At 30.8% G+C, this 11,176-nt stretch overlaps 1 protein-coding gene across 1 annotated transcript; it reads right to left on the minus strand.

Annotated features, from left to right (window-relative positions):
- Positions 1-1,890: 1,890 nt before the first annotated feature.
- Positions 1,891-5,010, minus strand: LOC110631747 (NAC domain-containing protein 69-like). Its single transcript, XM_021779696.2, has 5 exons — positions 4,758-5,010; positions 4,496-4,675; positions 4,157-4,416; positions 2,643-3,671; positions 1,891-2,549 (listed from the first exon to the last, which is right to left on the minus strand). The coding sequence occupies exons 1-5, from the start codon at positions 4,927-4,929 to the stop codon at positions 2,415-2,417; spliced, it is 1,776 nt and encodes a 591-aa protein (XP_021635388.2). The 5' UTR covers positions 4,930-5,010; the 3' UTR covers positions 1,891-2,414.
- Positions 5,011-11,176: the final 6,166 nt, after the last annotated feature.

Raw genomic sequence — 11,176 nt, forward strand, 5'->3', positions numbered from 1 at the left:
ATATTTAAAATTTATATATATATCTGGTGTCCCTATACCATTGGGAGCACGTTAAATTATGCGGGCTCTGCCATTTAATTAATGAAGCCGCACTTGGGCTTGGATAGGTGATTTCTTTTTTCTTTTTTGTATTGACTCTTTAAAATGTTTTTTTTGCTCTCCTTTCATATTCTTTTAATAAAAAAAAATAGATACATTTATATAATTAGTTTTAAAACTAAAATGATAAATGTTTTTATTTATATGAATTTTTTAAAAATTTAAATATTTAATTTTTAAATTAATTGAAAAAACTATATATCTTCACATTATGTTAATAAATTAATAATAATTTACTCTATTATTTATTATTAATTATGAAAATATATTTATTAGTTTAAACATAGCTAAACCAAAAGAATTTGCTATGGCCTTTTTTCTTCAGCAGATTTTTTTTCTCCTTCATTTTTCTTCTATTTGTTATTTTTAATACATATATTTACTTTAAAATATGTATTTTGCGTCTATCTTCTTTTTTTATTATTTGTTATATATTTTTATTTTTCATCAAGAAAATTTTAAATATTTTTTTGAAACAATAATATGCTTTCATAATTAAAAATAAAACTTTTATTTATTAAATATTTTTACTTTGACTTTGTTTTGCGAAAATAATATATATATATATATATATATATATATATATATATGAAAAATATTTTTTATGAAAATTATTTTTTAAGAAAATATTTTTCATGGGAATTTTTTCAATGTTTGGTTATAATATTAAACTAATATTATGTATTTATATCATACATAATATGTGTTTTTATATTTTAATAAGATTATCAAAATATAAAAAATAATTTTATCTTTTGAAAAGAGAAAATTATTTTTTTTTATTTTTTCTTTAATTAAAAAAATATTTTTCATTAATTTATTTTTTAAGTATTTTAAATATTAAAAATAAGAATTTGAGAGAAATTAAAAAAGTAGTAAAAATTAAAGAGAGTGTAAAGAATAATTATGTAGAGAATTAATAATATCTATAAATGAATTAGGAGTGGGGTGAGGTATTTATTGAATTATTTTATATTTCAATCACATGTTTGGTCTGGTTCCGAACTGTCGATTCAATCCGGTTCAGAACCGTCTGTTCATGGTTCCTAAAAATATGAACCTAAACCAAACCATATAAGGACTGTTCGAAGCCGGTTCCAGATCGATTTTGACCGAATCAGTTCCGGTTCGGTTCCAATTCGAAACCAGACCGTATGCACTCCTCAAATTTATTCAAAACTCAATTAAAATTTATTCTCAATTATCCAAATTTATCCAAGCCCAATTATTATTATTTGAATAATACTCGAGTTCTTTTATTTTTATATTTTAATTAATAATCTAAGTAAAAATATTTTTATTAATAATTTATATTTTAAAATTTAATCATTATATAAAATAGCTAAATTCTATTTATTTAAAATATAATATTTTAAATAATTTTTTATACAAATGGATATGCAACATTGAAAACAGATATCCTAAGCCGAACTCAATACAGATATTCTAAGCCGAACTCAATGTGTATATTATTACTTAAATTTAATTATATATTATTTAAATTTATCTTTTAGTCGAATTGAATACCTACGAATATTCGACTGATTGCCATCTCTAGACTACGAAGAGCACGTAAAAATTAAATTTTTAGTTAATAATTTACATGAAAATATTTTTATTAATAATTTATATTTTAAAAATTTAATAATTCTGCTGCCAGTCTACCACCATTATATAGATATAAAGAAATTTTAATCATTCTTAACTATCACAAATAAAATTAAAAATCACCACATTTCTATAGTTAATGCATTGGCAAACCAATGCCTGAAAAGTGTAAGACAGGGCAAATTGAATTTTCAGTGAAGCTGAACATTTTATTCAACATTTTTACAACAATACAGAGGTAGGTACTCGGAAAATACAAGCTGTTATACATTCATAAATAAGGAACAGAACCATACATAGAAGTTAAATAACACTTCTTGTTTACATATTCCGAACAGAAGACAATAGTCTAATCATAACTCCATAGGAAGAGTCATGGTAACATTTTTGTAAGAATATAGCCTATAAACTTAGGAGGATAAAGGCCATGTAATGATGGATTGCAGCTAAAAGCTGCAGTTACTAAATCTGAGTCAAACTCAGCACATCCATTATCAGGCTAACCAGCGGGAAGATCAACCATTGACGTGGGAACCAAACAACTAGTACTGTTTGGTTTCTACACTAATTGTTTTAATTTCTTTCCGACACGTTTAGTACAAAGCAGAGGGACATACCTGTTTAGAAATACAAAAACTAAACTCAGTCCGTTTTTAGTATTAGGTTGTTTAGTTCCCAAGCAGGAACCTAATAGGAACATATCCTATTCAAATAGGCACGGAGGCACCCATGGCATTGCTATTGAGGCTTTCATTGACGCAAATAGGCGGCTGTGGTGCAGAGTTGAGGCTGTCTTGTGGGTCAAAACTTGCCATAAGCTCGTCCAAAAGTTGAGGGCTTATCTGCAGAAAAAATAAACATAAGTTCAGAATCTGCTTCTTTTGCTTCACATGCATAGAAGTAAGAACTGTCCATTACGCATTACCATTTCTCACCTCAGGAAATTTATCTACACCAAAAACACTCAACAGATCATCATCTTCAGGGATTGGAATCTCTATGTCATATTGGCTTTGCCCTTCTTGATACATAACGTCTTGGATGTTAGAACCCATTGAGGAACCAGGACAATCTTCAAGGAATGGCATATTTGTCTTCTTATATTGACTTTGCATTCCTTGAGATTTAGTTTCTCCAGTATTAGAAGCCATTGAGGGACTTCTATGATTTTCATTGACTGACACATCAACCTTCCTATATTGATTTTGATGTTCAAAATCAGAAGGTGTTTCCAAGAGAGGAAACTGTTCACCTTCTATGGAGGCTGATGTGTCCAAGATTTTACTAGGATCTTGCTTTTCAAAATCCAAAGGAACAAGGTAACTTGGTGTTACTTTCTCAAAAACATTTGAATTATGATTTTCAAAATCACAAGTCTCAAAAACATTTGAATTATGATTTTCAAAATCACAAGTCCTAAAACAACTCGTTTCACTTTTGTTATTGGTTGAAAGAGTAGTTATCTCATATGGACTTTGGTTTCCTAAACCAGAAGCTCTTTGGCTACTTGGTTCAACTTCCTTGTATGATGACATAACAGTCATCTCATTTGGACTAAGATTCTCCAAATAGGAAGCCGTTGGGCAACTTGTTTCACCTTTATTACAAGTTGAAACAACAGCTTTATTATAAGAATGATTCTCAAAATTAGAAGCCATCGGGCAGCTTGTCTCACCTTTGTTACAGGTTGAGATAGTAGCCATACTTAGATTTTGATTTTCTAAATCCAAAATCGTATTGTTGCTTGGTTCACCTTCACCATAGGCTGAATTAGCAATAGTCTCCTCTAACTTTTTATTTTTGGAAGTAGAAGAGGAAGCAGAAGTCAAATTACTGTCTGATTCACATTTTCTTGCCTTCTTTTTAGGCCTTGTTCTGCAATCTGGTTCAGCTTTCTTTGACCTCTTACTTGCCTTTTCCTTCTTATTTGATTTTATCTTTAATTTACAAAGAACATAATTGTCCTGCACAAACACATAGCAAGAAGTTAACTACGTGAAATTCCATATCATGCCTTAGATCAGCAAAAAAACAAATTTCTAAATGCTGCAAGTGTTTATTTTATCAAAACTTTGAAGAAATAACAGAACAAAACGGAAAGTCACAATTGCAGTAAGGGATTTATATCACCAAAATCTCAAGAAAATAATAAAACCGACATGAGTCAATATCAGCTAAAATTCATGTCATCACTTCAGTTCAAGGGTTCTGATTAAAATTCCTATACCCATTGACTGCATTAAAAATCCGATTTCAATTATATCACAAATAATAATTTATGAAAGATTTTATTTTGCCTCATTCCAACAAACACCAAGGTGATTCTCCAAATGCATATTTTTGTAAATCGCATGCCTATATTAGAATACAGAAAGAGAACGCCAAAATGAACAACTCCTTCCACACCAGTAAAAGTTCCTATCTCATATGACAGAGTATAGGCAATTACCTCAGTAGGCGTGTTGATTGCTGCGGCTGCGGTGTACTCATACTCATGTATGACCCATTGAGTGGCGTCAGGATTATGGAAAACCAAAGTTCTCTTTATTCCAATCACCTCATCACTATCTTCAGCCATGATCCAGCGAGGGTCACCTGTGGACTTCCAGTATCCACCCTTTCCCTTCCTATTAGTCAGGCCATTTTTGTGATGCAGGCGAAGACAAAAGAAATACCACACCTTATCCTTAGATTTATTCTTGAAAAGATCTACACAAACATATATCATCGTTAACTGTCTACTTCGAAAGAAAAGAAGAGAAGAAATTTATTTAGTAACAGTAGTTACCTGGAAGATCCTTAGGATCATGATCGCATAATTTATCAACCTCGCCAATGTCCATGCCATCTATAGGATCACCACGCCTCTTCCTCTTCAAATAATAATCAACCAGTTCTTCCTCGGAGGGGTGGAATCTCCATCCAACAGGCACGTTTTGCATGACTAACTGCGGTGGGCCAGTCGTGCCTGTTAAAAGAAAACAAATAGAAAATTAGTGGGGGAAAGAGAAAACAACAATTGAATGGTACAAGAAAAAAAAGGCACTCACCTGAGGAGGAGAAGGAGGAGACCGGGGAGGAGGGGCAGGAGTTGTTATTCATCCCTCTTCCTAAAACAGCAAGCGTCGGAATTGAAACGGGAGGAGTCCGAGGAGATGAGAGGAGAGAAGACTGCAAACTAGCGGAAGAGGAAGCAGTAGCTTTAGAACTAAGTGTGAACATTTTCAATCGACAGAGACAGAGACAAATGCAAAGAAAATTCTGACAACAAAATTCACAATCCAATCCTGTCTACCAATGTCAGTGCTCACCCCTATAAGTAGTCAGCAGCGACTTCTTGGAGGGGTGGTCTAGCTCACACACTCACTGTTCATCTTACGTCGCTGCTGTTTGATGAAGACTAAAAAAAAAAAAAAAAAAAAAAAGATAAATATACTCGAAAATATACCATAATAAAATTCATTTAAAATTTTATATAGCTTAAAATGATAGTAATGTGAATAATTTTTTTATTTTATGAATAAAATTATTTATAATTTTATTTATATGTTAATAATAAAAAAATTTATTTATATGACAATATTAAATATATAATTATTTATTTCAGTTTTGGGTATAAAATATCTTTAAAATTTGAGAGAAAATACTTTACTTTTTTTTACGAGGTTATTTGATATAAATTTAAATTAATTGAATTAATAAATTTTTAAATATCAAATGATTTTTATAAAAATAAAAAATAAAATTTTAAATTTGAAAATATTTTTATTAAAACCCACTGATAAAAGAAGGATGGTGCACAAATATTTCGCGCCTCCCTCCACTCGGTCCCATTATTTACACTTTTTTGCTGCTTGGTCGCCACTTCAACACGTCATCGTATAGAGCCATTCAGAATTTTTCATGCATTTTCCTTTTCTTAATCCGGATTTTACTTTTCATGGCTTCGAGTCTAGAAGCAAATACTCCTTTTTTTTATATATAAAAAAAGACTTATTTTTATATAATTTTAAAAATATATATTTAATATAATTAATAATAAATTTTATTTTCATATTATTTTATTAAAAACTAAATAATTTTTATTATTAAATGATTTTAAAATTAATGAATTTTACTTAATATTTATTAAATAAAAATATATTAATAAATAAATTATAATAAAAAAATAGTTTTTTTTTTTTTAATTTTTTCATCATACATCGCTACTTGTTGACTAAGGGAGACTCTGTGTCAGTTATCCAAAGGACTGTGAGGGGCTACACCAGCTATCCACTTACATTAAGGGCATCATTAAAGAGAATCTGCACTAACTTCCTCTTTCTATGTTGTTTCTTTTTGTTAGTTAAAGGCAAGGAAATAAAGTTGCTCATGCTCTATCTACAACTCAACTCCTCCGTCTGGTAGGGGAGCACCGGTGGATTTGAATCGGATAAATTAAAGTAAATTATTTTAATTTAATAATTTAATTTAATTTAATTTAATTTAATTTTTAAAATAATTTTATTTTATTTTATTTTATATTTTAAAAATTTTAATTATTTTAATTTAATTTAATTTTAAAAAGAAAAAATTTATTAAATTGAATTGAATTATTTTATTAATTTTTAAAATTAATTTATTTTTATAAAAAATTTATAAATTATATGTAATTTTATATATATAAATTATTTAATTTTATTGATTAATAGTTATTAAATTCAAAATAAAGTCAAAATCAGACTAAATAAATTAAAAATTAATTTTAAATTAAAAAATTTATTTAAACTAAAAAATTAATTAATTCAAACCAAACTGAAATAAAATAGATTAATATGATTTGATTTTTTATTTATTTTTATTTTATTTAATTTTTAAAATATAATAATTTATCTAATTTAATTTTGATGATTCAATTCAGTTCAATTTAATTTAAGCCGAGTGCTTAGCCCTACCATTTCATATAATCTTGTAAATCAAGTCATCCTTGTATCTTCTTTATTGCTTGGCCAAGGCTCAATGAAATTGTCTTTGATAAAAAAAAAAAAAATAGTGAAGAAATATTCCACGCGGAAATAAACTTTTTTGCTTCCTTGGTCACTGTTGCAACTGGCTATCGTATGCAGCCATCTAGAAATTTTCATGCATTTTCCTTTTCTTAATCGTGATTTGTAAAGTTAAAAAAAAAATTCTGATTTTACTTTTCACTGCTTCAAGCCTACAAGTAAATACTCCCATTATTTTATAAAAATGGGCTTATTTTTATTTTTAAATATCAAAAAATATTATTAATATAATTAAAATAATAAATTTTATTTATTTAATTTTTAATATATTTTAATAAAAATTATATAATTTATATTATTATTTTATTTTTAAAATTAATGATTTTTATTTTAAAATATATATTTTAATTTAAATAAAAAATATTAATTTCATTCACTTTTATTTATCATTTTTAAAAAATTATTTTATCTATAATTATATATCATTTTAAGAAGATCAAGAAGTATTAATTATTTTTCTAATTTTATCCTTTTATCTGTTTAAACGTAATAATTATTTATATAATTTCTTAAATTTCATTTTAATTCCTCTCTTTACTATTAATTAGATTAGATAAAAGAGTAATTTAATCAAATTAAAAAGTATTTTATTATAATTTAGGTAGTTTAATTGATTCTTTAATATACAAAACCCTTAAATAGTAGATAAAATAAATGGAAGAAATAGTATTTTTTTGTCGAAAGATGGAAATTCATTAACCTCTATGTGGGTAAGGAAAAGAGCACATAATTGAACTGTGTCATGTGGTTGCATCAAAAGTAGACATTATGCAATACATTAGAGGCAATTCTATGGGCAACCATGTTACAATTCTTTTGACATGATAAAAGAAGATTGATGAACGAGAGACAACTAACACTTAGAGTGTGCAACTAATTTTAGGACCTCCTTCTCTCTAGTTTTAGAGAGAGATATTTCTCTCTATTTGGTGTTTAGTTTTTTTGGCACTTAATCCCTTCCGTTTATCGAGCTGCAGCTGTCCTCTGCCCCTCTAAGTAGGGGACGGTCTGCCACTAGCCTTGGAAAGTGGGTTCCCTCCTTGCCTCTAGGGTTGGGTTATAAATAGTATTTTGAGTCTGTTGTGGTAGGTCCACTACTGATGGAGACAGTTATTTTGGGACCTATAAGTTCTGCTTCCTGTCTTCTTTAATCTACTGGAGAGCTGATTCTTTAAGGTTTGGTGGTTGTAGTCCCTTAATCCTCTAATGTCAATGGGAGCTTTTGGTGAAGGATTTGCTACATTGGTTCTGAAAGGCTAGGTATCTTTGAGGATGTTACTGATGCATTTGCTAGCGTCCATGTCGCAAAGGTTTTGAGGTCGCCTGACAAATTCTCACCGAAGTGGGAAAAGTGAGGAGTCGCCACTTTAATTTTGAAGAAAATTAAAGAAAACCATTTTTTAAAAATTATAATCCACTTTGAAAATAGAGATTTTAGGTTCGAGGTCCGTATACGGGTGAGAAAGGTGTTAGGCACCCCACCTCGTCCCTTAACGAGGGTAAGCAAGTTTAGTGTTATGCTCTTTATAAATTGATAATTTAGGGGTTAGGCTGATGATGTTAATCATTTGTGCGGATAAAAGGAATATTTGATATTTCACTATTTAGGGTTGCCCAAGAGCACGAGCATATGAGATGACCCTTCAGTGAATAGGTGTTGTGTAATAGATTTTTATTGGGGGTTAATTCGAATATTGAAGTTTGTGATATTTTAGTTTGGATTTAAGCTAAGAGAATTCATGTAAGAACTCTCTCCCGATCTCTTAATGTATTCTGTTAAAATTTAAGCAGAAGATTTCGGGTGAGAACTCTCCCCTGATCTTCACATATTTTATTAAGATTTTGACCGAGAATTCGGGTAAAAACTCTCCCCCGATCTCTTAGTGTATTTAAGAATTTAAGCTGAGAACTAGGGTAAGAACTCTCTCGTTCCTGATCTTTCCTCTCTATCTAACTTGCATTGGTCAAAGCAATAAATTCTTTAGTTACCGATGCGTCCGCTTCGGGTTCTGTATGCAATAAATGCCAAGGCCCTATATATATGCAGTAATAGGAAATCACCTTCACACTTCACTTTTCCTTTTTTAGTTTATTTTCAATGCACCACTTCCCCAATTCTAGCTTTTCTGGTGATAATTCTAATTATGATGGCCATTTTGATCTTTTTCTGACTGTTTCCTTTGCCCCTCGCCTGAAAATTTATGACCCCGGCGATCGGAGAGCTATGAGAACGTCATCTAATGACAGTGAGGGAACTTGACTAATTTACTGATCAAGATCGAAAATGACGGCTGTGCCGATCTCGAATCGGTCTATTGTTACAATCGGTAGACCGATCTCGGATAAGAGGACTGCTAATTTCAATCTTGATGTCGATGACCGCCTCTTGAAGTTCATTTGGCTTCCAACCATATCGGGCGTCCCGACTGCAGCTCGGTTCTGGTCAATGACATCGGCGATGACTCCGCTCAATATCATGAAAGTCATAGTCACCCTATCTGAGCTGCACATCTATCTAATATTTGTGGCTGGCTTTCTGATCAAACACATCTTTTGATTCAGCCACAAGACTAGGCTTCGATATAGGCCAGCATTCTAGGCTTCAGAGTAGTCTTAAGATAGGTAGAATGTAGTGCTGATTTTGAAAGATCGCCCAAATAATGTAATTGAGATACAAAGCATATCCACCAGTGTCTGAATTATCCTTTCGGACTGCCCATCTGTCTGGGGGTAGAAGGCGGTACTAAAGTTTAGCTGCGTGCTAAGTGCCTCTTGTAGCTTTTTCCAAAACCTAGATGTGAACTGGGGGTCCTCTGTCAAATATTATGGAAGCAGGAACTCCATGCAATCTGACTATTTCTCGAACATAGAGCTTGGTGTATTGTGCAAAAGAATAGGTGGTTCTCACAGGTAAGAAATGAGCTGATTTAGTCAGACGATCTACAATTACTCATATCGAATCATATGCCCGCGTGGTATGAGGCAACAGTTACAAAATCTATAGTGATCATTTCCCACTTCCATTCTGGGATAGGGAGCTCTTGCAGCTTCCCTGACAGCCCCTGGTGTTTAAACTTCACTTTCTGACAAGTCAAACACTTGGACACAAAGTCTGCTATGTCTCTCTTTATGCCATTCCATCAGTAGCTATCTTTCACATCATGGTACATCTTAGTGGAGCCTGGGTGGACACTGTAGGGTGTATAGTGTGCCTCTTGCATAATCTCATTCCTGAGTTTGTCCACGATGGGCACACATATCTTGGAACCTTGCATAAGAGCGCCATCACTAGCAAATCCAAATTCACAACCTTCACCCTGCTATACTCTTTCTATAATCTTCATTAATTACAGGTCCCTGTGCTGAGAATGTAACACCCCTCACCCGACTGCAGTGTAGCTGAGCAAGGCATGTCACACTCGGTGCCGGAGCACCCTAACTTATCTTACTTTATTCTTTTAATAATTTGAACTCATTATATTGTAATATCAATTATTTTTCTAAGGAGAAACCAGCGTAATTTCCCCTGTTTCTATTACCTTTTGGTGTATTTCACTATTCACCTACTTGAAATCTTTAATAATATTTTACAATAAAAATCTCATCATCACACATTCAATTCTTGCAATCTCATTTGCATACATATCCATTCATACTCAATTTATGTATCAAAATTCTCAAACTTTATTGATTTACATGATTTATAACTAATTACATAATTTACAATTTACATAATATACAAATTAATTACAATTCCATAATTTACATTTCAACATAATAACTAATTATAAAAACATAAAATAACTTTTGTGAGTCCTATCTACATGCATTGCTAAGGAGGTGACAACTTTGAATACTTCTGACACTTCTGTAAATATGGACCCCAAAAATCTCAGTCAAAGTACCTGCGCGAGGAAACAAATCCACGTGCTAAGCATTACTGCTTAGTGGTGCAATAATATGACAAGAAAATAATATATACAAATAAATAAATAATCAAGCATTCTAAATATTCAAGTATCAATTTGATTTAAAATGATATTTATAGTATTAACTATCTTATATGCTAATTCGTTCCTCTTTGGAAGTACTGAGTTTATAGCCTTACAGTAACAATATTCAATATACATTTTATTCTAAGAGTATTGTATTTGAGGTCTCTCTACGATTCTGTAAATTGTATTTTTTTTATGTTTCTATTGCTAATCTTTTCTTTTCTCATTTCATTCAATACTTTCTAATGTTTTTAATTACTAATGTTCTTAAAAAAATTAATAATTTACATTGCCCAGGTAACCTATGACAGGCTGACTAAACTGGATAACGGGTCGTTAGCACTAAACACCGCGGTGCCTCGGGCCATCATATCATGGGACGCGGAATGTCAACCACGTATGCAGTCAGTATGACTAAAAAGCCATGAT

The sequence above is a fragment of the Hevea brasiliensis genome, chromosome 4 (assembly GCF_030052815.1).
Source record: "Hevea brasiliensis isolate MT/VB/25A 57/8 chromosome 4, ASM3005281v1, whole genome shotgun sequence".
Taxonomy (NCBI): Eukaryota; Viridiplantae; Streptophyta; class Magnoliopsida; order Malpighiales; family Euphorbiaceae; genus Hevea; species Hevea brasiliensis.

Bases quoted from the DNA above. Each gene is read 5' to 3' on its own strand.
- LOC110631747 (XM_021779696.2), bottom strand. From the start codon at position 4,929: ATGTTCACACTTAGTTCTAAAGCTACTGCTTCCTCTTCCGCTAGTTTG. The intron at 4,676-4,757 runs GTGAGTGCCTTT...TTCTTTTAACAG, and splicing joins CTCCTCCTTCTCCTCCTCAG to GCACGACTGGCCCACCGCAG. The intron at 2,550-2,642 runs GTGAGAAATGGT...TTTTTTCTGCAG, and splicing joins GTGTAGATAAATTTCCTGAG to ATAAGCCCTCAACTTTTGGA.